This window comes from Pristiophorus japonicus, chromosome 16 (genome assembly GCF_044704955.1).
Source record: "Pristiophorus japonicus isolate sPriJap1 chromosome 16, sPriJap1.hap1, whole genome shotgun sequence".
Taxonomy (NCBI): Eukaryota; Metazoa; Chordata; class Chondrichthyes; family Pristiophoridae; genus Pristiophorus; species Pristiophorus japonicus.
Genome location: NC_091992.1, coordinates 7321417 through 7349373, shown reverse-complemented (window position 1 = coordinate 7349373; position 27957 = coordinate 7321417). Strand labels below are relative to the sequence as shown.

Below are 27957 nucleotides of genomic sequence, written 5' to 3'. Positions count from 1 at the left end.
AGAAAAATCAGGCATTGATTCAACCTACCATTTTAGAGAATATCCTTCACCTACATTTTCCTTTCTTTACTGGTATCAATCCAGTTCCCCTTGAAGTACATCAATTAATTCAATCAACTACATTTCCCTGGGAGTCTTGATGAGAAGCTCAATCCTCTCTGTTTAATCTGCAGTTTCAAGAACAACTGCCAGCACAAGCTTTAATAAATAAAATATCAATTGGACAATCCTAGTACATAGCCAAGTGTCATAGTACAGAGCACCAGAGAAAAGGAGAGATACATGTAACAGTGATCCGTTGACATCAAGTTATAGAGTACAGCAGGAATTGAAGACAGAGTTCAGAAGCTCCAGTATAAGTTAGCCCAATGCTTATTCAATATACAAAAGTTACTTTGATACCATAATGTGAATAAAATCATTGTTTTTTCTGCTATGAATCATAGAATGGTTACAGCACCGAAGGAGGCCATTCGGCCATCGAACCTGTGCCAGCTCTCTGGAAGAGAAGTTCAGCTAGTCCCACTCCCCCACCCTTTCCCATAGCCCTGCAATTTTTTTTTTCCTTGAAGTAGTTATCCGATTCCCTTTTGAAAGCCACGATTTAATTCTACCTCCACCAGCCTTTCAGGCCGTGCATTCCAGATCATAACCACTCGTTGCGTTAAAGCTTTTCCTCATGTCGCCTTTGATTCTTCTGATAATCATCTCAAATCTGCTCTCAACCGTCTGCTCCAAGGAGAACAACCCCAGCTTCAATCATGTAACTGAAGTCCCTCATCCCTGGAACCATTCTTGTAAATCCTTTTAAGAACATAAGAAATAGGAGCAGGCCATACAGCCCCTCGCACCTGCTCTGCCATTTAATACAATCATAGCTGATCTGATCATGGACTGAGGTCCACCTCCACCTCCCTGCTCCCATAACCCCTTATCGTTTAAGAAACTGTCTAAAATTTATTCAATGCCCCAGCTTCCACAGACCCACAACCCTCAAGAAATTAAATGGGCAGCCCCTTATTCTAAGATTTTGCCATCTAGTGCTAGTCTCCCCTTTGTGGAAACTAAGGTCTTCACATCCTTCCTTCCTCAAGTGAGGTGCCCAGAATTGGACACAATTTGAGGCCGAACCAGTATTTTATAAAGGTTTATCATAACTTCCTTACGCTATGCCTCTATTTATAAAGCCCAGGATCCCCAATCATGTACCCTGCCACCTTCAACAATTTGTGCAGATACACATACACCCCAGGCCTCTTCATGCACTCACCCACTCTATATATTGCCAACTGGAAGTTTAAAAAATGAACAGAAGAGTTGGAAAATTGTGATTCTTGTGTTTCCTTCCAAAGAAAAAGTACAGGAGAAAAAGGTTAGATTGAGGTAAATGAAAGACTACAGTTATCACAGCTTGTGGCCGTTCAGATTCTTATGGATTGACATAATTCAGGTAATTCTAAAGTTTATACATTGAACATCATCCAAAATGTAAATGGGTGATTCTTTATTACAAGTATAAGCTGCAGCTTGGTGGTCAGAAAATTTTGTTGTTAGATTTATATAAAGGATTCCCTCATGGAAAAAAAAGTGTACATTTAAAAGAAAATCTCAGACAAGTCCAAGCTCCCACTGTGTAATGGTGGTCACGTGCTGACATTGCAAACCATTTCAGTATTCAGACAAATGTTGGGCTCTGCTGTGCAGCATAACCGAATGCATCTGTTTGATTAAAAAGTTGCAGTTTTACCTGTCCCAACACTCGCCAGTCACCATTTCACAGCAGCGCACCACACATTAGCCACTGCCGCAGCTTTCAGATTCTTGACACGCAGCTTTTATTCCTCGGTTCTGCTGCTAAACTCCGACAACAGCTGTGTTTATTATCTCTAGAAATGTTGCTTCAACACGCTGGCACAGAAGCATGTCAGGGTCCACACTGTCGATGGGTGTGATAGTCTCGCCCTTCTTAATCTTGTCCAAACCTGCACTTCGGTATAGGTCAGCAGTTACCTCCGACTTCTCCTTCAGATACTTGAGACCTGCATAAAATGTCAGATTTCCCATCAAGTGAATCAGCTACAGTGCGTGTCACAAGTATTGTTGAGATGTTTAAGAATGTACTGCTGTAGGAACTATATCCAGGTCACAACAGCATTGTGGAGCTACCTTCATTTCCTTTAAATCAGAAGAGGGTCAACTATTTAAATTTCCAAGCGGGCCAGTCATCACGTTTCAGAAGATCGCATCGCAGCTGCACAGTTGGTAGCACACTAGCCTCTGAGTCAGAAGATTGTGGGTTCAAGTCCCACTCCAGAGACTTGAGCATTAAAAAAAATCTAGGCTGACTCCAGTGCAGTACTGAGGGAATGCTGCACTGTCAGAGGGGCAGTACTGAGGGAGTGCTGCACTGTTGGAGGGGCAGTACTGAGGGAATGCTGCACTGTCGGAGGGGCAGTACTGAGGGAGTGCTGCACTGTCGGAGGTGCTATCTTTCAGATGAGTCGTTGAACCACGTCTTGCTCTAAGGCAGACGTAAAAGATCTCATGGCACTATTTGAACAGCAGGGGAGTTATCCCCAGTGTTTTGGCCAATATTTTATCCCTCAATCCACATTACAAAAGCAAATGTCATTTTCACATTGCTGCTTGTGGGACCTTGCGGAGTCAAAATTGGCCGCCGTGTTTCCGACGTTACAACAGTTACAGCCAATGCAGGTACTTATGGAGTGTAGTCAAGTGCTTTGGGACATCCTGAGGTCATGAAAGGTTCTAATATAAATGCTAGTCGTCTTTTTTTTCCCCCACAGTTAAGAGGAGGTACTAAGCATAGTGCACCCTCCCCAAGGCTGGTGGTTTGCCTGTAACTGCTGCCAGCCAGATTAGGGGCACAAATCTGAGGGCAGACTAGCTAGCTACCCTCCTCTCAGGATGCAGTGAGGCCTAAAGGAAGGAAGCGTTGCACTGTCCACAGCACTGTTACAGCAGCAGAAACTGTATTCCATAGTGTTTTTTTTTCTTCCCTCCTCTCCAGAAATTGGCCACTCCTGTTTAGATACGTGCCATGTCCACCAATATGTCACGTGCTGTTGAGGAAGGTGTGAGTGAGAGGCATTGTTGCAGAGCCTTGTCCTGTCCCCACATGTGTGCTCACTTTCCAGCACAAGTCACTGGTTAGTGATCAGGGCCAGGAAGTTGTTTTTTTTTTGTATCCCTTTCCAACCCAAAAGCTGCTGAGAGGCTAATTGTAACCCCCCCCAATTGCTGCTAGTCAACTAACTACATCACCTGAAGCAGATTCTTCCAGGTCAATGAGCTGTTCCTGTATTGACTTCATGTTGGGGTGTGGGGGGGTTGTTAAGGGCATTCTAAGCATGATCCAATGTGTTGCTGCAACATGGGAACTAAAGTCATACTTTAAAAATCAAAACTCAAATACATACGTGTAATGATGGGGTCAATGTCCTGTGCCTGAGTGGCAACGTGTGAGGCACAGACTTGACCGGTCTGGATCAATAATGAGGTTACATCATCATATAGTGGAGGAAAAGCTCGGCAGAAAGACACCAAGCAGGGCAATGTCGGCATGAAGAAGGCAAACCGCTTGGCCTGGGTCAACACTGTATAGGGCGACAACAGTACAACAGTGAATAATGCTTCAATGTTTATTCAGTCGGGAAAGCCTGAGGTTTTACTCTGCAAATGTGACCAGTTCTAGCTTCTAACTCCTCTCCATCGCAAACTTTATTTTTCTCGGTTTTATTGATACTACCAGTTAGTGTTCGTCTGAACGCTTCTAAACAAATACCGTCATAGATCATAGAAATTTACAGCGCAGAAGGCCATTTCGGCCCATCGTGTCTGCCGGCCGACAAAGAGCTGCACAGCCCTGCAGATTACGTTTCCGCCATTGTTCATAGGTTTATATGTAAAGAGCACCCAGTCTGTCCCACGCAACCGCGACACCCCTTGCACCGCACCATTCTACACTCCACCCCAAATGGAGCCATGTAATCTGGAAGAGGAAAAAAAACCCAGGCCAATTGGGGGAAAAAAATGGGGGGAAAAATTTGGGAAAATTCCTCTCCGATCCATCCAGGCAATCGAAACGAGTCCAGATCACCCTGGCCATATTTGATTCGGTGCCGTACTTACCATCGTATCTGCGCCGGCTAACAGGTTATCCAGTCTAATCCCACTTACCAGCTCTAGGTCTGTAACCCTGAAGGTTATGGCACTTTAAGTGCCCACCAAGCACCTTTTAAAGTCATACATGCATTTCCCCCGCTGCATCTTAATGTTTAACCCAAGACCTATCATTCTTTTCCAACACCTCAGAATTGTGGAACCCATTACCCTCTATCAGTCGTCACAGTCTCAGAGTAAGGGCTGAGCTATTTAGGTCTGAGATGAGGAGAAACATTTTCACTCAGAGGGTGGTGAATCTCTCCCACAAGGCCTCCGATCCCTTCCAGAGGCAGCTAATCCGATTCCCGCCCCCCCCCCCCCCCCCCACTTCTAGGACTCCAATCTTTGCTCCCCGCGGCCTCCACTCCCCTCTCTACAGACCAGCCCCACCCCCCCTTGACAATCCTCCAGCCCCCTCCCCCTTCGTTGCTCTGGTCCCGTTCAATGCTTCCCCCCCCCACCCCCCCCCCCCCCCCCCCCCAAATGCTTCAGTTCCAATCCCCGCCCCCCAACTCGTCCTGCAGGCCTACCTGCCCCTCCATTTGGCTGCAGGTGGCAAACCGACCTTTGAAACATTCATCAGGCCCTGCGGGAAACCAGTTATCCCAGGTTTCCCGACTGCTTTCTAGCCTCCCAATTCAAATTCCGGCCTTAGCCTGTGATATATCTTATGCTAAAAGTAATAAAGAAGATGGTTTAACGTGTTACCAGCAGTAGGGGACCTCACCTGTGAGTATTGTTCCCATGACATTGATGGACAAACGGGCTACACTGAGAGACTTGGGTAATGCATACTGGATACACAAGTGGGACAAAAGCTGGATGGCAAATATCTAGAGAGAGCAAAGTCATATTAGAATGATTTTTTAAAAAAATGAGCACATTTAGGGACCTGTGTATATTGTTACATTTCATCACAGATAGTTAATAATCAATTTTAAATCTGATAAGTCCGGTGGGTTTGCCTTAGGAACCTGGCATTGGATCTTGCAGAGCCCAATAGGATTCTGATAGCTGGTTTAGAGGAAACCTTCACAGAATATGGAACGGTACAGTCTCAAGCAGCATTTTGATGGAGTAAGAATCCATGGGACAAAACTGCTCACAGTTCAACACAAACCAGCAGCCCCACCCGAAGGGCAGCGAGTGTGGAAAATGAAAAAAACAAATGACACCAGTGCTCCTCCTAGGTTGAGGATGTTTTGGGGGAAGCTGTAATCTGCATTAAACCTGTGCAATACCTGCGTGGGAAAGTTCAATGCCAACATTTCTAGACCTCAGTGAATGCAACAAGCTTTAAAAAATGAAAACTTAACATGCAGAGAGGCAGGTTCGCTTTCTTACATCTGAAAGTAGAAAGCATCCGATTACTCTGGTGATGGTGGATTCGTTTCCATAATCAGTTTTAATGAAGTTCAGGATGGTGCAGTGGTTTTAACACAGTGATCGGAGGTGGGTTTAAAGCCGAGACTCTCCTTCTCTGGGCTGTCAGCCAAACTGGCTCAAGTCTTTGCCTCCCTCACAAACACAAGCTGACCAGAGACATCATTTACAAGCCACAGCTGAGTTTCCCCACTCCCTGCATTGCTAGGAGACTTGAGCATGAACTTTACACTGTCAGCTGCCCTGGTGTAAAGTGGGCTCAGAAAGCGGAACTTCTCACTTTACGGCCGATAGTTTTGGGAATGGATAGGTGGCAAAGTGCTCATCGCAAGCAGTCGTTCACAAATTAAAGCATCATTTGAAAGTATTCTGCATGCTATTTCCTGCCATTCTAGAGTACAGGATGTCAGATCAAACCACATGCATGTGAAGCATGTGCAGGATTATTAGATGGCGGTAAGTATGCAGAATGTTGTGGTAAATGTATTTTGTTTCTTTCATTCAGCCTGCCATTCTTCCGTTCACATTGCCATTCTCGCGCATGCACGTGCGCGCACACACACACACACACAGTTGGATACAATAATTACATTTATCGGTAGTTATTGAATTACCTGCTTCTCCAGTTGTGGTTGAGCCAAGAGTTCTGGAATGAAATCCAGGCATATGTGAATGGAGGGAATTCCAGCCACAGTCAGGGGCAGCAGCTCACTCGGGTAACCCTGTGCAAACATCACCCACAATTAATATTCTCAATTTACCAAGACAGAGAGCTAATGAGCCCACAAAGTCTTTCTGCACTCTTGTAATAAGCGGAAAAGGAGGAAAAACTAGGGGAGGGCCAACCTCTGCTGTGGCTCTCATCCACTTCTCAGGAGAGGAGCCGGCTGCAGATTGCTGCCTGAGAAAAGAAAAGTCTTTAAGACTCAATAATATATTTAAAATTACAAATGTTATTGGATAAATTTACACTCAACCTCCCAGGTTTTCTAACCCTCTGCTCCTGAAGGTGCTGCTGGTAAGCGGTTTATAAATGCAGTGCCCTGTGTTGTACTCCCTTCGCTTCTTGTGAGTACAAGCTTTTTAACCATGCAGCGGTGTCAGACGATCCCAGATTTTATCCTCATCCGAGGTCCATACACATGCACCTTAAACCATACGTCACTGGAAAAGGAACCCACGGGGAGACGGAGGTCCATCGCAACTGCTGGGTCTGCTGCAAGAACGCTGCCGCTGAGCCAAGTGTCCGGTTGGTTCACCGGTGGCACTCCCACCTTGGAGTTAGAAGCTGGTGGGCTCAAACACCACTGTAAGATTTGAGCACAAGCTAGACTCCACACTGCAGTGCAATACCAAGGAAGCGCTGCACTGTCGGAGGTCCCGTCTTTCAGATGAGATTTTAAATGGAGGGCTCGTCTATTTGTTAAGGCGGACGTAAATTCAGAAGAACGTGAGGTGATCTTATCGAAACTTATAAGATAATGAGGGGGCTCGACAAGGTGGATGCAGAGAGGATATTTCCATTCATAGGGGAAACTAAAACTATGGGGCAGAGTCTTAGAATAAGGGACTGCCCATTTAAAATTGAGATGAGGAGGAATTTCTTCTCTGAGGGTTGTAAATCTGTGGAATTCTCTGCCCCAGAGCTCTGTGGGGGCTGGGTCATTGAATATATTTAAGGTGGAGATAGACAGATTTTTGAGCGATAAAGGAATAAAGGGTTATGGAGAGTGGGCGGTGAAGTGGAGCTGAGTCCATGATCAAATCAGCCATGATCTTATTGAATGGCGGAGCAGGCTCGAGGGGCCAAATGGCCGACTCCTGCTCCTATTTCTTATGTTCTTAAAAGATCCCATAGTACTATGCTGATTAGGAGGGGAATTCTCCCGATGTCCTGGGCAACATTTGTCGCTCAACCACCAGCAAGACAGATTAACTGGTTATTTATCTCTTGTGGGACTTTCTGGTGTGTGAACTGACTGCCGTGTTTGCCGATAAAACAGTGACTACACTTCAAAACAATTCATTGGCTGTGAAGTGCTTCAGGATGTCCTACACTGGTTGGTGAATTTTCCAACCGAGACATCAAGGGAACAGTTTTTCCTATTGTAAAAATAAACTGAATTAGCTAGGATTCACGGCAAGATCTCAGTTTCAAAATACTACAGGTAGAAGGAATTTAAACACTCAATATGTTCCAGTTAGTCGATTGCAAAATGAATGTTTTAATGACAGGATAATTTTCCATGTGATAAGAGCATGGACACCACTTTCCAGCAAGTTTGGGCTCCATCGGCTCAGTACAAACGGATGCCTATAACTAACTTGCTCGATTCCACTCTCTGTAGAGAGACTGCACATCCTTGCTTTCTGGATCCCTAACTAAATTGTGTTCGTGGACTACAGCACATGGTTCAGCCAAAAATATAAAATAAAGAGGGAAGAAAAAAGGGAAATTGAAAGACAGAATATACAGAAACAGCACTGAACAAGCTCAACGGGGTTTCAGCACATAATCACGGCTGATGTTCCAGTGCAGTGCAGAAGGAGTGCTGTTAGAGGTGCCATCCTTCGTACGAAACATTAAATAGAGGAGCCCTCACTGCCTAGTCTGGTGGTGCAGATAGACAGCATAGATCCTATGGCTCACTACTGCATTCTCCCAGTCTTCTGACTATTCCTCCCTGAACTCAAATCGCTCCCTGGACCCGCCCCACCCCTCCCTATCTCTAATCTCCTCCAGTCCCACAACCCCCATCCACCCAGAGATCTCTGCGCTCCTCTAATTCTGGCCTCTTGCGCATCCCCCGATTTAATCGCTCTGCCATCGGCGGCCGTGCCTTCAGCTGTTTAGGCCCCCAAGCTCTGGAATTCCCTCCCTAAACTTCTCAGCCTCTCTTGCCTCCTTTAAGATGCTCCTTAAAATCTGTTTGACCAAGCTTTGGCCCTAATTTCTTCCCCCTGTGGCTCGCTGTCAAATCTTGTTTGATAACACTCCTGTGAAGCGCCTGGCGACACTTTACTACATTAAAGGCGCTATATAAATGCAAGTTGTTGCCGTTGTAGTAACCAAAACCACCAAAAAAAGATTAGACCAGTAAATTATCTCATTGCTGTGTGTGGATGATTCTGGTTGCTACATAACACAGCCATTGCACTTGTAAAGTAATTCCCCCCGTGGAGCACTAAGAACTTTGCCGAGGCACTGTTATAAATGCAAGTATTTATTGCACAAATATACAGCACTGACCTGAAAGTGAACGAGTTTGGCAATATTTGGGTCCGCAATAAACATCTGATGCAGGAGACAGCAGATGAGACACCGCACCTCCCGGACGTTGCTCAGTAACGTCTCCGGAGTGTTCTCCGAGGATTCAGACAGACTGTCTGTTTGTTCCTGCTGTTTCAGGGCCCTTCCCGCATCGCGAGACTCCTCCTCGTCGGTAGGCAAGCAGATCTCCAACAGAATCTGAACAGCCGCACTGTCCTGCAAGGAGTCCATTTATGTTATGGTGTCAGGATTGAGTAGCCAAAACAAAGAATTGTCTTTATGTAAAGGCCACATAGAAATACATTTTTTCTTTCAATTCAACTAGTTGCTATCACTGGTACTTTTTTAAAATAAGATCACTATAATCACATTCATTCAGCTTTTTCTTTTTTAAAAAAAAAAGGAAAAATAAAGGAAAATAACTTTTTTATTTCTGTAAATTTTCTCCCCCCTGCTCCGATTCTCATTCTCCCGGGTTTCAGTCTATCCCAGGACTAACACTGCTCCACACCCGAGGATGCACAATACGACCGCTCGCTTCAGAACACAGACCAGACTATATCAGAGATGCTGCGACATCGATCACCCGACTGCTGTTTTTACCTGGGCAGACAACAAGGCATTTTTCAGCTCCTCTCTCGTGACCTCCGGGGCTTCAGGCGGCCCCACTGCCCCCATGGCGATGTTCTGGTACGGTTTACTGTCCTGATCCACATTCTCCTTCAGGTGAGCGCTCAGGTAGGCCTTTGAAGCCAGAAGGTAGCCATTGAGCATGTGCAGGGTAATGTCCATTAATGGGGGGCACCTGGGGTTAAGACACAAATAAATAAAAACATTGGAACAATTGGATTGCCCATAAAATGGTGGACATGGAACATCACATATCCAACTCAGCAATAAGAGGTTTTTTCCCCATGTTTTAGTGAAAATTGGGTAACCTGAATCTGAAATTGGAAATTTACTCAGTTCGGGGTCAACTCAAAGACCAGAACCAATCTAAACATCACAGAACATTGCAGCTACTACAGGAGATGCACCAAAAACACTAAGAATGCTTTGTTTTACTTTGTTATTGCATACAATGCTCAGAAAAGCCGATAAGTCGCAGAGCGCTGCGTAAACAGGAAAGAAGGTTCCGTTCTGGCACCAGACCTTAGGACGGATATGTTGGTCTTGGAGGGAGTGCAGCGTAGGTTTACCAGAATTATACCTGAGACTCCAAGGGTTAGGTTACGGAGAGATTACGCAAAGTAGGGTTGTATTCCCTGGAATTTAGAGGGTTGAGGAGTGATTTGATTGATGTTTTCAAGACATTAAGGGGAACTGATCGGGTAGAGAGAGAAAATATGAAACTATGTCTGCTGGTTGGGGAGGCTCGGACTAGAGGGCCATAGCCTAAAAATTAAGAGCTAAACCTTTCAGGAGTGAAGTTAGGAAACACTTCTACATGCAAAGGATAGTAGTAATTTGGAACTCTTTTCCACAAACAGCAATGGCGCTAGGTTAATTGTTAATTTTAAATCGGATTAATAGATTTGTTAACCAGAGGTATTAAGGGATATGGGGCGAAGATGGGTAGAGAGAGTTAGGTCACAGATCAGTCATGATCTCATGAATGGTGGAACAGGCTCGAGGGAATACATGGCCTACTCCTGACCGTATGTTCCTAAGAGGCTACTGGAATAATCTCCACTTATCCATATGGCAAAGCTTTTTCCCCTGAATGCATTGAGCAGGTAAGTTTTTCACCAGGACTTCTAAAGGTCACATCCAGGCTGCAAAATGGGTATGGTGGTATAGTGGTTATGTTACTGGACTTGTAATCTAGAAACTTGGACTAATAATCCAGAGCACGCGGTATCAAATCCCACCACGGCAGTTTGAGAACAAAAATAATCATAGAACAGTTTAAAACAAAATCTGGAAATAAAAAGCTGGAAGCAGTAAAAGTGGCCATTAAGCTGTCGGACTGTGGTAGAAATCCAGCAGTGGTTCACGAATGCCCTTGTCCTCACCCAGTTCGGGCCTGTATGTGACTCCAGAGTCCCACGCCCAACGTGATTGACCCTTAACTGCCCTCTGAAGTGACCTAGCTAGCCACTGAATTGTATCACAGAATATCACATGGTCTTAGCAGTTCAAGAAGCCCACGGCCACCTTCACAGGCCAACTAGGGGATGGGCAATAAATGCCGGCCGCGTCAGTGACGCCCACATCCAGAGAATGAAGAAAAACTGAAAATGCCCTAGAATGTTTAGGAATAGGAAAAAGGTCCAGCTAGCCCATCACTTTTAGATTGCAACCCAGAATCTTCTGACTAAAAAGCGACAGTGATACTGAGACAAGCTGATGCATCCTCTTAATACATTTGCCGTGATTCTTGCTCCTCTCTCTGTTGGTGACTCACCTGTACACTCTCTGATCACATCGCAACACAATCAGCGGATCAATCATCAGGTCGTTCTGAGTGTACTTCTGTTGGCGGAGCAGCTTGGCTTTTGGCTGCAAGGCATTCACTGTCATCACCCACAGCCTTCACAACACACAGAGACACGACACGTTAGCAGTGCTTCACAGGCATTACTGAAAGCCAACAAACCAGTACTCACCGCAGATGCTTAGAGTGAAGCTCCCTTTACAGTGAACAGTGCTAATGATAAAACTCGATGTAAAGTAAAAGCTTCGAACTGAACTAAATGATTAGGGAAGAGAGCCACATGTTCGCACAATCATAACCATTTCGTTAGCTGGCTGCAAAATGGGTACGCTAGTGTAGTGGTATGTTACTGGACTAGTAATCCAGAAAGTTGGGACTAATAATAGAGAACATGGTATCAAATCCCACCATGGAAGTTTGAGAATTTGAACTTAATTAAAAAAAAAATCTGGAATCAGTAAGTGACCACTCTGCAATGATCTTTCCATGCCCCTCCGCCTTGCTACCTCTCCCCTCCTTAAAACGTACTTCTTTGGTCTTGTTTTCAGTCACCCCACATCTCGCCGCTTGGTGTCTGATTACTTTTTTCATCTCTGAAGTGCGTTGGGACATTTTATTACATTAAAGGTGTCCGTTTTGTTAATTTAGGAGCGATGGTGAAGATTTGTAATAAAGACAAGCAGATTTAAAGAATAATGCTGCCCCAAAACTTCAGCTGGTCAATTCAGTGCTCAGTGTGAAACAGCCCCACGGAGCAGGGAGAGCCCCAGGTTCAACCTCCAGTCTCTGCTGAGTTCGCTGATCTCACCTGGGGCCCTACAATTGGTGACAGCAGCCTGTGCGAGAGAGAATAAAGAGTGGAATCAGGGTCCCTGCTCCTGATCACTATCTTGCGATCACTGCTGGAAAGAGGACACGTGTGAATGTTAAGATCAGGCTCTCCGTGGTGCCTTTCACCATTGCAAATCCCGGCAACACTCACTGTCAGGGGTCACACGCTGAAGATTCCTCATTTAGATGAGGTATTAAAGGGAACTGTACCCCAGCACGAGTCAGCACCTTCAGAAGAGGACAGGAGAATCGTGCTAACTAATCATATGATATATTTACACAAAAGATCTGATTAAAAACAATAACTGTTGCTCATTGAGCTACGTCAGTGGATTCTCGGTTAGGAACCCTGTGCTCAAATCAGTCTTTGCTGATGTTTACATTGGACAATCACTGCGGACGGAGGGAAATTTGTTAAAGCTCGCCCGTGTCGTTTGGAAGAAAGAAGACATTACTGGTGCTGCGTACTCCCGACTGCTCAACGCAGGAACAGTTTCGGGAACGTTCGCTCCTGACTGGAGAGCGTGTGGGTGGGGCTGATGCATGTCAGCGAGGGATTATATAAGAAAACAACGTTTATAAAATGGTTTGGGTAAATCGGCACATCACATTAAAAAGATGACAGAGGTCCCAGAAAGGGCTTTTACAGATTAACTCCTTGTAAGATTGTTCAACGTGATGATGTTTAAAGGACCAGATAAATGAACTCGGGGACCATTAGCAATGTTGCTGCATGCACGGTTTTTGCATTTAAAAGCTGGCAAAACGGCTTCACGGAACCACCAGAGCGCCGTAACCTCGCAGCTTAAAGGGAACACTGACCATTAGCTAATATCTGAACTAAAGGCACCGCTACCTCCTTGGCATAACAGTGTTGAGAAGCATCCACAGCTGGTTGACCGTCTGTAGAATCCGTCGGGGCACCCCTGCCTCTAGCAGTCGGTACAAATCCAACATTAATGCTTCGGCAAATGGGATCAGCTCACTGGCCGACAGGAGCGTCAGGTCCTCCATGGTCTGCATCAGTTGAGTGTAATTGGTAGAAGCCATTTGGAAAGCTGGAGATGACAGGACCAATGGGAATTGTACAGCAGATAAGTGAATGATACAATGAAAGGGAATGTTAGAACGCAGGTTATATTCACAAATGCCTGGCAAATACAAAATAAGTGGAAGTGATCAGGAACATAAGAATTAGGGGCAGGAGTCGGCCATTCGGCCCCTCGAGCCTGCCTCGCCATTCAATAAGATCATGGCTGATCATCCACCTCAACTCCACTTTCCCCATATTACTTGATTCCCTTAATATTTGAAAATCTATCGATCTCGGTCTTGAATATACTCAACGACTGAGCCTCCACAGCCCTCTGGGGCAGAGAATTCCAAAGATTCACCACCCTCTTCATATCAGTCCTAAATGGCTGATCCCTTATTCTGAGACTGTGACCCCTAGTTCTAGACTCCCCAGCCAGAGGAAACATCCTCCCTGCATCTACTCTGTCAAGCCCTGTAAGAATTTTGTATGTTTCAATGAGATCACCTCTCATTCTTTTAAACTTTAAAGAATATAGGCCTGGTCTACTCAATTTCTCGTCCCCATCCCAGGAATCAGTCTGGTGAACCTTCATTGCACTTCAAGATGGAAACGATAACTGATCTGTATCCAACGGCCAGCTGGATACAATATATATGCACAATGCCAAAATATTCTCTTCCCGTGACATGTTCAGACATTTTTCTACTACTAATGAAACTTGAACGATTTATAGATGTCATCTGAACTCCTCAGACACTCGCATAATTGCCCCCTTTTCTTAAGATGCACGTTGGCAGAGTTCCATGGCCCGCCTGGTTTGTGCGTGCAATCCCGAGTCAGTCTCTGTGCCCTTACCTTCCTGCAGCTTCTTGGGCGAGTGGCGTTTGGCCCGGCTGGTCAGCATTATCCTGCTGAGCAGCGCATCCGTGCCAGTCACCTCCTCCTCACACATCCAGTCGTCCACCATGCACAGGTGAGGATAGTTGGTGGCCAGCAGACGCAGCAGTGCAGAATGCAGGCCTAAGGGGCAGGGAAACCTCGTCAGCTCAGGATTTGCCTCGGGGGACATAAATCACACCGTTCTGATATCTGAATTAACAATATTATTTAACGCAGTCATTCCTCATTGTATTACTGATCTACTGTGACTCCCTACCCCTTGTTAGAACATTAATCAGATCACCCAGAAAAGCCATTTAAAACACCCACTTGGCCAACAGTACGCTTTACTGCTGTATGTTTCCACCATGCTCGACTTGAAAGGAAAAAAAAAGGCTTACATTTATATTGCGCCTTTCACGACCTTGGGACATCCCAAAGTGCTTTACAGAAAATGAAGTGTTGTAATGTAGGAAATGTGGCAGCAAGCTCCCACAAACAGCGATGTGATAATGACTAGATCATTAGTTTTTGTTCTGCTGACTGGGGATAAATATTGGCCAGGACACTGGGGGATGACTCCCCTGCTCTTCTTCGAAATAGTGCCATTGAATCTTTTTACGTCCACCTGAGAAAATGCAGAAGGGGCCTCGGTTTAACGCCTCATCTGAAAGACGGCACCTCCGACAGTGCAGCACCCCCTCAGCACTGCACTGGAGTGTCAGCCTAGATTTTTGTGCTCAAGTCTCTGGAGTGGGACTTGAACCCATGACCTTCTGGCTCAGAGGCGAGAGAGCTGAGCCACGGCCGACAGTTGAATTAACCATAGTCCCCCACACCATGCTGGCAGCCGATCGTACAACTTCACAAAGTTTACATGGCTCTTTTCTAAAGAGGATCAAACATCATGTTAAAAGAGGGAGCTAATCAGTTGGAGGACTGTTGCTATATTTTTGCATCAGAATTAGAGCAAGACTACAGGGCAGCCTTGTAGGGCAAGTGAGTGGAGTTTAATCTCATGCTCCCCCACCTCTGCTGAAAATACCATGCTTGCTGGGGTCCGATCTCAGACAGCAGCGGCATCCTAGTAACTCACGTGGCCGTTCTTCACCTGCGTGCATTGACAGCGAGTGCTGGAAGGCAACATATGCACACCCGAACCCGTCCTCACACTTTCCAGCAGGGTCAATGGACAGCCATTGCGAGTCACAACTCTGCCCGTCTGTTTATCCCTCTCTCTGGCCCAGGGGTGCTGAGCAATGTTTCCTCTCATTTTTATTTTAGGTGAACGGTCCCCTTCAACGCACTGCACAGCCCATTCACATTGTCGCGCATGTGCAGTAAAACCCGGCGAGCGGCCTGTGCGGGACCTCCAGACCTCTGCCCGCCACGCAGTTTAGTGGGAACGTTGGTGCGGAGTCCAATTTTAAGCATCCAGATCACTACCCCAGCTCAGACTCGCTAACTCGCCACAAACCCAAAATCTTCCCCGATTGGAATGGCCCAATACCACCCCAGTAACCACCTTTACCCAGGGCCCAGTACCACCCCAGTAACCACCTTTACCCAGGGCCCAGTACCACCCCAGTAACCACCTTTACCCAGGGTCCAGTACCACCCCAGTAAGCACCTTTACCCAGGGCCCAGTACCACCCCAGTAACCACCTTTACCCAGGGCCCAGTACCACCCCAGTAACCACCTTTACCCAGGGCCCAGTACCACCCCAGTAACCACCTTTACCCAGGGCCCAGTACCACCCCAGTAACCACCTTTACCCAGGGCCCAGTACCACCCCAGTAACCACCTTTACCCAGGGCCCAGTACCACCCCAGTAACCACCTTTACCCAGGGCCCAGTACCACCCCAGTAACCACCTTTACCCAGGGCCCAGTACCATCCCAGTAACCACCTTTACCCAGGGCCCAGTACCATCCCAGTAACCACCTTTACCCAGGGCCCAGTACCATCCCAGTAACCACCTTTACCCAGGGCCCAGTACCATCCCAGTAACCACCTTTACCCAGGGCCCAGTACCATCCCAGTAACCACCTTTACCCAGGGCCCAGTACCACCCCAGTAACCACCTTTACCCAGGGCCCAGTAACCACCTTTACCCAGGGCCCAGTAACCACCTTTACCCAGGGCCCAGTACCATCCCAGTAACCACCTTTACCCAGGGCCCAGTACCATCCCAGTAACCACTTTTACCCAGGGCCCAGTACCACCCCAGTAACCACCTTTACCCAGGGCCCAGTAACCACCTTTACCCAGGGCCCAGTACCACCCCAGTAACCACTTTTACCCAGGGCCCAGTACCATCCCAGTAACCACCTTTACCCAGGGCCCAGTACCACCCCAGTAACCACCTTTACCCAGGGCCCAGTAACCACCTTTACCCAGGGCCCAGTAACCACCCCAGTAACCACCTTTACCCAGGGCCCAGTAACCACCTTTACCCAGGGCCCAGTAACCACCTTTACCCAGGGCCCAGTACCATCCCAGTAACCACCTTTACCCAGGGCCCAGTACCACTCCAGGTTCCACCATTACCCAGGGCCCAGTACCACCCCAGTAACCACCTTTACCCAGGGCCCAGTAACCACCTTTACCCAGGGCCCAGTACCATCCCAGTAACCACCTTTACCCAGGGCCCAGTACCACCCCAGTAACCACCTTTACCCAGGGCCCAGTACCACTCCAGGTTCCACCATTACCCAGGGCCCAGTACCATCCCAGTAACCACCATTACCCAGGGCCCAGTACCATCCCAGTAACCAACTTTACCCACTAAGCCACTGGAAGACCTCTATTCATAACATCTAGAAATGAATTCCAATGGAATTTTGTTTCAATAGGGCTGGGTGGATTTAAAGAAATCATTTACAACAAGATGCATCTTCAGTTACAAATGGCTGCATCAGGTCAGAGTATTGGGGCTGGGTTGCAGCATGCTGATATCGGAAGCCGTGGATTCCAATGTAGTCTGCCTTTACCTCCCAGCTCCTGTTGAAGCCCCTGTGCCTGGCGAATCAAGTACTTGATAGGGATCTGGTCCATCAGCGCTGCAGAGTAGGACTTGGGCTTCTTCTGTAATGTAGCTACATTCAAGAGCGATAGAAATAGTTAGCACATCCACCAATGACCCATTTCAACAGGCACGGAATCTGTGCAGTAATCCAAACATTCAAATGAAACATCCAGGCTTCAAAGAAGAAAAGCGAAACCTTCATTAGGTCAACTCAATTTGATAAAACTAATTGGTGGTAGCTATCAGGCTATCTTAAAGGAAAAAAGAACATTGCATTTATATAGCGCCTTTCATGACTTCAGGGTGTCCCAAAGCACTTTTTAGCCAATGAAATACTTTTGGAGTGTAGTCACTTGTAATGTGGGAAACACGGCAGCCAATTTGCGCACAGCAAGCTCCCACAAACAGTAATGAGATAAACATAGAAACATAGAAAATAGGTGCAGGAATAGGCCATTCGAGCCTGCACCACCATTCAATATGATCATGGCTGATCATACACTTCAGTACCCCTTTTCCTGCTTTCTCTCCATACCCCTTGATCGCTTTAGCCGTAAGGGCCACATCTAACTCCCTTTTGAATATATCTAACAAACTGGCCTCAACAACTTTCTGTGGTAGAGAATTCCACAGGTTCACAATTCTCTGAGTGAAGAAATTTCTCCTCATCTCGGTCCTAAATGGCTTACTCCTTATCCTTAGACTGTGTCCCCTGGTTCTGGACTTCCCCAACATCGGGAACATTCTTCCTGCATCTAACCTGTCCAATCCCATCAGAATTTTATATGTTTCTATGAGCACATAATCAGTTTTATTAATGCTGGATGAGGAATAAATATTGGCCAGGTCACCAGGGGAGGTGTGGGAGCTCCCCTGCTCTTCTTCGAAAGCTGCCAGGGGATCTTATGTCCACCTGAGAGGGCAGAAGGGGCCTCGGTTTAACGTTTCGTGCAAAAGGCGAAATCTCCCCCCCTCAGTACTACATTGAAGGGTCAGCCTGGATTTTCGGCTCAAGTCCCTGGAGTGGGGCTAGAACACACAACCTTCTGACTCAGAGGCGAGGGTGCCAATACTGAGCCACGGCTGACACGGATAACTTGGGTTATCTTGCTCTATGGGGAAGACCTGCTTGCGTTCTGCAGGCTGGTCTGTTGGTGGAGAGAAAAAGAAAAAAAATCAAGACGACTAAGGCGGCAGATACGAGACCTGTTTACCTCGAAAGCTGCATCTATTGTCGGTCAATGTGGAGGGGGCTGCGGGGGCGGGGAAGGAAGTGTGTGGGTGTCTCAGACTACCTGCCTTTATCATGGGCTACCGTAACTATGGAGAGAAATCCTTGGGGTGGCGGGGGAGGAGGGTAATGAGAGAAAAGAGGTTAAAAAGAAACGCTCTCCCCTGGGTGAGGCAGAAACACAGACATACCTAATGACTTCACATTGGACAATAGCGTCTCCTCGTATGAAAGTGTGTAATAGAGGACCAGCAGCTGGGCTGTGATGCTGTGTCTCTGCCGACATCGGTTGTTCTCACCCTATGTACGAGCACAGGAGAATTATTAAAGCGGCTCCTTCTAAATGGTCTACTTTGTATTTAATGCTCAACGCCCTCAGAACATTTTCGCACGCGCTCTTCAGTTACAACTTTAACACAAATCCGCGTTCAACAAAGTGCTGAATAATGGGGATACGCCATACAGCTAAATCATTTGTTACGTCTAGGATTAAAGTGTTCAGTGGAAAACCTTTCAGCGGGATGGAATTTGCGTCACTGTTTCTAGTCACACGCAGCTCTGCAGGAATACCAACTCAAAAGCACAAATTAAATCATTGCGGGTTCAGTCATCTCGAAATGTGACAATTCTACACCAACAAACCCAATACCATAAATCATACTGGGTTGGAGAATAGGCATTCCATCAAAGGCTCCCACTCATTTTAAAACTGGCATTTAAATTTCTGATTCCTAGTTGGGAGTTTGAATACTAGCATTTTATTCTGGCTCGGAAGGTTTGTAGTCCTTTACTGAGGTACGGTTCCATAGGCAGCGATCTTTGTCCAGTATGTCAGCCAAGAGGCCATTCTTCCTGCCTTGGCACCGAGTATTGGCAGGCTATGCAACTGTGGAGGCATCACACCAAGTCTAATCCTGTCCTTACCCGGCGTTTACATATAAGAACATAGGAGCAGGAGTAGGCCATACGGTCCCTCGCGCCTGCTCCGCCATTCAATACGATTATGACTGATCCAATCATTGATTCAGCTCCACTTCCTTGCCCGCCCCCTTATCCTCTTATCGTTTAAGAAACTGTCTATCTCTGTCTTAAATTTATTCAATGTTTCAGCTTCCACAGCTCTCGGAGGCAGCGAATTCCACAGATTTAAAACCCTCCGAGAAGAAAAAATTTCTCCTCATCTCAGTTTTAAATGGGTGGCCCCTTATTCTAAGATCATGCCCTCTAGTTCTAGTCTCCCCCATCAGTGGAAACATCCTCTCTGCATCCACCTTGTCAAGCCCCCTCATAATCTTACACGTTTGGATAAGATCACCTCTCATTCTTCTGAATATGTGCATCCCCAGCAGGGGAGTCGATCGTTGCATAGCAAATCGGGACTGGAAATCCATGTCGCTTTTTCCCTCGTGCTGTCCCAGTCAAACTCAGCCCAGACTGGGACTGAACATGGGACCTTCCTCGTCTGTATAGCTCAGAAATAGTGGGCTCGATTCTTCTTTGCTTAATGCACCAGTTCCCAAGGCATTACGTCTAAGCATTAGGAGCGGAAATTCATAACACTGCACAGCTTCCCTTCCCCGATTAGCTGCAAGCACCAATTCCCCAGGTGGGAGCAAAGCTTGGTGCTCATGTAAGCTGAATCTGGAAACACAGGCGGGTTTGAAGCGAGGTGAGCAGGGCAGTGACTCGAAACCATGGCGGGGCAGCAGGATAGGGGCACTGCTCCCTTTAAGCTGTGGAGCTACAGCATAGCTGGCTCACCGGCTTTCAGATGGGAAAAACCCATACATGCGCGGTATTTTGAATGGGCCGCGCACCCAAGAATAAATTAAAGGGAACATTGAATAGGAGAGAAATCTTTTTCACGTTTCCAACAAAATGCAATATCGAGGTACAGTATTCCACTACCATGAACCACAACGTGCAACACTTCATTTCAGATCCGCTTGCTTTAATGATCTCACCCAAGTAAGGCCGTTGAATACATTGAGGACCTCCTGTTCTGTGATCGGTTGGTTTGTGGCTTCAGGGTTAGCCTTGGATGCCGGGGTCAGGATGGAGTTGATGTAAACATCGATTAGAGGGATTAGCTGAGGGTGTAGAGGGGTTGCTGTCTCACACATCTGTCTGTAAATCCAATCCTAAAAGTGTAAATCAACAAATCATTTTTGAAAAATGCAGTATTTATTCCCATCAGCTTTCACAAGAAACACCAAGCACAGTGGGTTTGTCACTGGACTGCAGATGGAATTCCCAGGGTTCGGGATAGCTCACCGGGTGTGTCCCGAGTGGGGACCAGGCACTGCCCAGACACACAAACCCAGAAGGTCAATGTTCATTTGAATTCGGACCCTTACAGCAGAAGCTTTGGTGCGAGTAGTCAAGCTGGATTCACACCCAGGTGCCTGAATGTTCGGTATTTATGCACACGTATTAGTGATGGTACAGGTGTTACATTTACTGTGCCTACACAATCTCCTGTCATCAGCAAGGCATGACAGTAGAAGCAGTCAGAGAAACGAGACACACTTCAGGCAACGACCCATTTTCAGTAGTAATTCAGGCTGCTCTCCCTGCTCCGCACCAAGGCCAATCACATCACTGATTTTGCCACACAAGCCTTTCTACATTTTCTTCCTTATTACGAAGGGGATTAAACTTTTCGTAACAATTAATCCTCTTTCCTCAGTCCAAGACAGATGAAGGACAAGTAGCCTCTAGGACATGGCTTGTGACCATGTGGGAAGGTCAGCAGGGATTGCAAGAGTGATAGTGACTTGCCGTGCAATGTTCCCCACCCACCTCCTCAATGCTGAGACAGATTAAGATAAAGAATTCACAAATTGGGAATCACAGGACTTCAATCCCACGGCACACGGCCAAAGTGCAGGAAAGAGCAGCACTGCTGCAAGTGTCTTTTAGTCTCCAGTTTAATGCAATCACTTCAATCTTTCCTCCCATTAATCGGCAGGAATGTATTTCTATTCTTTGTGCCCACAGCATTCTCCAGAGGGGGCAGACAATTCACCATTTTATAGCTTTCACCTTGGTGCTGTTGTGGAACCGATGGCTTGACCCAGTTTCATAGTTTCCCTTTGTGTCCGTGGATTGGCACGTGGCTCTCGTTCAGACTCCTCCACACGCCTGCCAATCGTGTTTATTTTTGTACCTTTCCCTGCAATCTTTTTCTGTCACACCGTGAATTAGCACTAAGCTGATCCTTGTAATGATGTACTGTAGATGTCTCCAGCCAGGCAGTACCTGGTTTATATTTTCTGGCCCCGAATCAAATCCTCAGGAGCAGAAGAGAACTCGGTGTGTGCACAAAGTTCAACTCCCAGCCTCTGAGTTTTACATGCTGCCAGCACAAATCAGTTAAAAGCAATTCTAAACTCAAACCAGGTTTGACATTAAGCAGGATGCATACTCCAAAAAGCGGTCATCAAGATAATTACGGATGAGGAATGCTATTTGTCCCATCATGGTTATTGATCCAGACCCCATCCATTAACTCTTTCCTAAACCATTGTGGGATTATCACCCTCACTTCTCTATCTGGAAGGTACATTCTGTGTATTAATCACGGTGCAATAGTTTGTGCTGCTGTCCTGTTTGGGACTCTTGCAATTTAGTTTGAACGTAATAATAACCTTATTTAAGCCTTAAATATACTCAACAATTCAGCATCTCAATGAGGTTAAGTTCTCAATCCCCTCCTTTACCGTGCGATTTACAATCTTTCATAACTCACATCCCAGCTACCTTTTAAGGCTGTAAGGCCAATTCCTCCAGTCTTTTTCTCATAACTCGACCTATTACAGCCGGGATCAGCCCAGAGTCAAACCCAAGTGGCGTGAGGCTCCTCCACCAGGGGGGGCTTCACACTGCTCTGCCCCAGTTAGGTTGAGACTTGACTCCAGAGTTGCACTGACACTTTTGTGTTGCTAAGTAGAAATCACTTTGCAGTGATGCAAACATAGCAGTACTTTAACACTGATTATTTGTTGGAGTTCTACGTTGCTGCCGTGAAACCTCATCACAAACATACAATGCGAATATCAATTAGTTCATTTCTAACATTATTTCTCACTTCATTGCTATGTCTTTTCAGAGACAAATTAAGAATGTATCTTACAATATATATAATTTGAATCTTACATAGAATGTACAGCACAGAAACAGGCCATTCAGCCCAACTGGTCCGTGTCGGTTTTTACCTCCACACGAACCTCCTCCCACCCCATATATTTTGAATGCTTACTTCATGTTATGATTTTTGGTCATATTTTTCAGTCATAATTTACCACTGTAATTTTCTATGTAAACACTTCCTATTACATTTTGTTATGTCAACTGTCATTATTTATTTGCAGGCTCTGGCCACTAGGTGGCGACATGCAGCAAGTTTCTGAAGTCTCCTTCCCAATTCGATCACCATCTTGTATACTAAAAATAACATTCACTGTGGGCGATGCGTGGGCAAACTACAAGTCCAGATTATATTTAAAAAATGACATTTCTGAATACAATAAATGCAGGAAAAAGTACTTCAGTACCTTGATAGAAACCTTGTGCTTGGTGAAAGCACGACTTCTTAACAGCTGGTAAATACAGTGTATGGGCAAGAACCCAGTGATGGTGGCACTCAGGTTGCTGGTAACAGGTACCCGCACAGCATGGGCAGTAACTACCTAGAATTAAAAAGAAATAAGAGAATGTAATTAGCACGTCATTAAATTTTATATTCAAAATTAAAGTCCCTCGTTTAAAAATGTATCCCACACATTGCATCACACAATGGCAGGAAGGAGGTTGACATGCATCATCCTTCAACCTGCCCAAGTTCCTGATTTTTGGCCTGCAGTAGGTGCTGAGGTAGTTCACCCCGAGCTAGGTAGTTCATCACGACCCGGTAACTTGTTGTGAAGGGGCACTAGGAGATATCTGGAAATGCACCAACTCTCTCAACAGCCGGACATTCCACTAAATGATGGGGCAACCGAGACAGGATAAAAGGCATTTCCTCATTTTCACATGCGCTTTAAATATATAAACTTGAAAACTGAAAGAAAGACAGAATTGTATTTATATAGCGCCTTTCACGACGACCGGACATCCCAAAGCACTTTACAGCTTTGTAGTCACTGTTGTAATGTAGGAAATGCGGCAGCCAATTCGGGCAAGATCATACAAACAGCAATGTGATAATGACCAGCTATTCTGCTTTTGTTATGTTGATTGAGGGATAAATATTGGCCAGGGCACTGGGGAGAACGCCTAGCTCTTCTTCAAAATAGTGCCATGGGATCGTTTCCATTTACCTGAGAGCAAACCTCAGTTTAATGTCTCATCCAAAAGACAGCACCTCCGACAGTGCAGCATTCATTCAACACTGCCCTGGCGTGTTAGCTTAGAATTTTGTGCTCAAGTCTCAGGAGTGGCACTTGAACCCACAACCTTCTGACTCAGAGGCGAGAGCACTATCCACTGAGCCACGGCTGACACTAACGGAGAAAAAAATTATTTAAAAAGCCAGTACAGAGGGCGAGAACTCTAACCCTCGATGTTATGGAGTGGGCGGAGGTACGGTTGGTTTCCCAGTCCCCAGTCAGATGGGGGGGGTATCCTGCCTGGTTGCGATCTCACGCATCTGGGAAACCAGCCTAAGACACACTGGCATGATGCTGGGCACCAGACTGCATCGGCACTCTCCAAGTAGCAAAGATACAAATCTAGGCGGTGAGAAAAGTTCAAATCTGTTTTACAAAAGGTTAATGTTTCCGAACTCAGTTTCCATAGAACTTGTCTGTACGCTGCACTGTGCCTCCCTCACAAGCAGAAATAAAGCCAGTTGCATCCACGTAAACTGATCGCATACTGGTTTCTGCTTAATTAGTAACTGTATATAATATTTTCCTTCTAGTTTGCACCTACCTCTCCTGACTCATGCTGGGGTATGTCTCCTCAGCAGCCGCTTGTGTGGTACTTTGCGCAAGTGGCTGTGCTTTATGTGGGGGCTGAGACAGTGAGCATCAGCAGGCAAGAGGCTGATGTCACCCAACGTTCACACGCATGCATAGTTTATGAGGGATTCACTGGATGGCATTCAGGTGCAAGATTCCTGGTCAATTTTTACCCTCCCAAGCCCAGGAATACTGGGACCCTACTGTTGCCCCAGCTCAGGTAACTCAGTAGAAACTGGGATTGAACCTGGTACCTATCTGATCTGTAAGGATTTGTGCCATAGAGCAGGAAATTTTCCCTTCAGTGAATCACGGGAGCTCGACAACAGTACGTGTATATGACAGCTAGGTGGAGTGCGGTGGATAATGCTCTTGGGAGTCATAAAAAGTTAAACCGAAGTCCTATTCACCCGTTCCGAGAGTTCAACTGAACATTAAAGATCCCATGGCACTATTCTAAGCACATCTAGGTTTCCTGGCAAACATTGCCCCCCGAACCAACAATAGATTAATTGGTCGTTAATCTCATTCCTATATGGGGGACCTTGTTGTGCACAAAATGGCTGCCACATTTGCTTACATAGCAACAACAGCAGTTCAAAATAACTCATTGTATGTGATGCACTTTGGGATGTTTCTGCAAGATGTGATGAGACTTGTGTAGAATTTTATTTATGCTGAAAAACAAGGGAGAGTGCAGAGGGCCATAGCATGAAAGTCTCAAGTCAAGTACTCTTGAGATTTGTGATTCAAACTGCACGAGAATTAAAAACTTTATAGACGCTGATCGTTTTCTATTTATAAATGCCAAGGTAAAGGTGCGGGCAAGCTGTGGACTCACCTGTTCCGTGAATATCTCCTGTGTGAAGATGGTTTTCATCCTGTTCAGCGAGCTTGGTTTAATTGCAATCTAAGCCAGAAATTATAAGGCTGTTAGTTTCTTTCAACAGGGAAGACCAGATAAAAAACAGCAGCACGGCCTCAAGACTGCCTCCGATAGGCAAAGCTGCATCTCTGAGCAACACGCGTTTGCAAAGGTTAACATTTAAGGAGTCATTTTCTGACTTCACATTGCTGGAATTTCCAATATGCGTTACTGGTGAAGGATGCTCTCTGCCTGGAGTTTGCAGTCGGAATATCGGCTACCTCTGCCCCGATCGTAGCCCATCCATGCCAGTCACCATCAGACTAGACTATTCCCAGGCTCTCCTGGCTAACCGCCCATCTTCCAACCTTCATAAATTTGAGCTCATCTAAAACCCACACTAACTACTGGCTGGCATATCTAGAATGGGGAGGGGGCAGGGGGAGGGGAGGGCAGTCTCAGGATAAGGGGTAGGCCATTTAGGACTGAGATGAGGAGGAATTTCTTCACTCAGAGCGTTGTGAATCTTTGGAATTCTCTGGCCCAGAGGGCTGTGGATGCTGAATCGCTGAATATATTCAAGGCTGAGACAGATACATTTTGGAGTCTAGCAGAATCAAGGGATATGGAGATCAGGCGGGAAAGTGCAGTTGAGGTCGACGATGAGCCATGATCTTATTGAATGGCGCAGCAGGCTGTATGGCCCACTCCTGTTCCTATTCCTTATGTTCTTAACCCATCACCCTGACCTATGTTGGCTCTTGCACCCCCCCGCCCCCCCAAACATTTCCAATTCAAAATTCTCATCCTTTTGTTTAAATTCCTTAATGGCCTTGTATCTCCCCATTTTGGTTAACTTCTCCAGCTCTACAGCAACCCCTGCACACCCAAACTCTCCATTACTCTGACACTGGCCTGTTGTACATGCCCCTTCCCTTTGCCCACGGTTGACAGGCGTGTCTCCAGCCACCTAGGTCTCATGCTTGGAATTCCATTCCTAAATCCCTCCAATTCCCTGTCCTCCCTTTAAGAACCACTTTGAAGCCCACCTTTGACTAAATTTTTGCTCACCGCCTCCCCCACCCAATAGCTTCCATTTAGTTTTGATAATGTTCCTGCAAAGCACTTTACGGCATGTTTCTATTCTGAAGGAGCAATATAAATGCAACTTGTTGTTTAAATGCAACCTTCTTTCTCCAATCACACTGTATTTATTGTCTTTCTTCCCGTCACACCATGCTTCAGGCCTCGGTTAAGCGGGGGGGGGGGGGAGTATCTGTTTCTGGGTGACTACTCTAATCATGCCCTCAGAACAGTGGACTCAGGTGACCCAATTCATCCTTCAATATTCCCCTCTATTCCTTGGGGGAGGAGAGGATAACTCACCTACACTCTCTGCTCAGTTTGTCTTCCCGATGGGAAAGGAGAAATTATTGTAAAAACCCATGTGGTTCACTAATGTCCTTTAGGGAAGGAAATCTGCCACCCTTACCCGGTTTGGCGTATATGTGTCTCCAGACCCACAGCAATGTGATTGACTTTGAACTGCCCTCTGAAATGCCTAGCAAGCCACTCAGTTGCATTGAAGAAGGCTAAAAGGAAACTCCCAAGCAAGTTTGAATTTTACCACTCGAGGGCAGTGTGTCAAAGAAACATAGAAAATAGGTGCAGGAGTAGGCCATTCGGCCCTTTGAGCCTGCACCACCATTCAATATGATCATGGCTGATCATTCCCCCAGTACCCCTTTCCCGCTTTCTCTCCATACCCCTTGATCCCTTTAGCCGTAAGGGCCATATCTAACTCCATCTTGAATACATCCAATGAACTGGCATCAACAACACTCTGCGGCAGGGAATTCCACAGGTTAACAACATCGGGAACATTCTTCCTGCATCTAACCTGTCCAGTCCCGTCAGAATTTTATATGTTTCTGTGAGATCCCCTCTCAGTCTTCTAAACTCCAGTGAATATAGGCCCAGTCGATCCAGTCTCTCCTCATATGTCAGTCCTGCCATCCCGGGAATTAGTCTGGTGAACCTTCGCTTCACTCCCTCAATAGCAAGAACGTCCTTCCTCAGATTAGGAGACCAAAACTGAACACAATATCCTGCACATCATCAACATCCTGCACCGTCATTATCATTTCTGATCCCTTCCTTTCAAATTCAGTTTCTATCTTGTAGGAAAATGTCAAAATGTTTTTCATTTTTAAAATGTTTTTACTGTTAGGGTTTCAATATTATTCATGAACAGCAGGAAGGTGAACAGACACAGCACTGCCAACAACTTCCCACATCTGCTTCAATGCTACAGTAGAAGCTGAGTACAATCCCCAGAGGGAGGGATCATTGGGCCCTGGTTAGCTCCTGTACGTGCCCTGGTGACTAAGACAGCATTAGTTGCAGCGTGGGATCAGGTCCCTCACAAGTGATGAACAGCCCTGGGTGAACAGAATGGAAAAAAGTGTGCGCGCGTGTGCATGTGGTGAATATCCCCCCCACAATCTTTCGAAAGAGAAACCTTTAGCTAAAGAGCAACTGCTTTAGAAGAATGAGAGGGGATCTCATAGAAATGTATAAAATTCTGATGGGACTGGACAGGTTAGATGCAGAAGAATGTTTCCGATGTTGGGGAAGTCCAGAACCAGAGGACACAGTCTAAGGATAAGGGGTAAGCCATATAAGTCCGAGATGAGGAGAAACTTTTTCACCCAGAGAATTGTTAACATGTGGAATTCTCTGCCACAGAAAGTTGTTGAGTCCAGTTCGTTGGACATATTCAAAATGGATCGCGGGTATGGAGAGAAGGCTGGGGCACTGAGGTTGAATGATCAGCCATGATCATAT

At 46.2% G+C, this 27957-nt stretch overlaps 1 protein-coding gene across 1 annotated transcript in view; it reads right to left on the bottom strand.

Moving 5' to 3' along the window:
- Window positions 1-173: 173 nt before the first annotated feature.
- Window positions 174-27957, bottom strand: part of ints2 (integrator complex subunit 2) — a 54725-nt gene continuing 26941 nt past the window's right edge. The window contains exons 12-25 of the mRNA XM_070856936.1: window positions 25087-25155; window positions 22839-22973; window positions 20247-20423; window positions 18474-18582; window positions 17017-17121; window positions 13999-14163; window positions 12964-13165; window positions 11247-11372; window positions 9443-9644; window positions 8819-9055; window positions 6183-6290; window positions 4913-5018; window positions 3441-3617; window positions 174-2039 (exon numbers count right to left, since the gene is read on the bottom strand). Coding sequence (XP_070713037.1) covers window positions 1855-2039; window positions 3441-3617; window positions 4913-5018; window positions 6183-6290; window positions 8819-9055; window positions 9443-9644; window positions 11247-11372; window positions 12964-13165; window positions 13999-14163; window positions 17017-17121; window positions 18474-18582; window positions 20247-20423; window positions 22839-22973; window positions 25087-25155 — 2103 coding nt within the window. The 3' untranslated portion in view covers window positions 174-1854. The remainder of the gene's footprint in view (window positions 2040-3440; window positions 3618-4912; window positions 5019-6182; window positions 6291-8818; window positions 9056-9442; window positions 9645-11246; window positions 11373-12963; window positions 13166-13998; window positions 14164-17016; window positions 17122-18473; window positions 18583-20246; window positions 20424-22838; window positions 22974-25086; window positions 25156-27957) is intronic.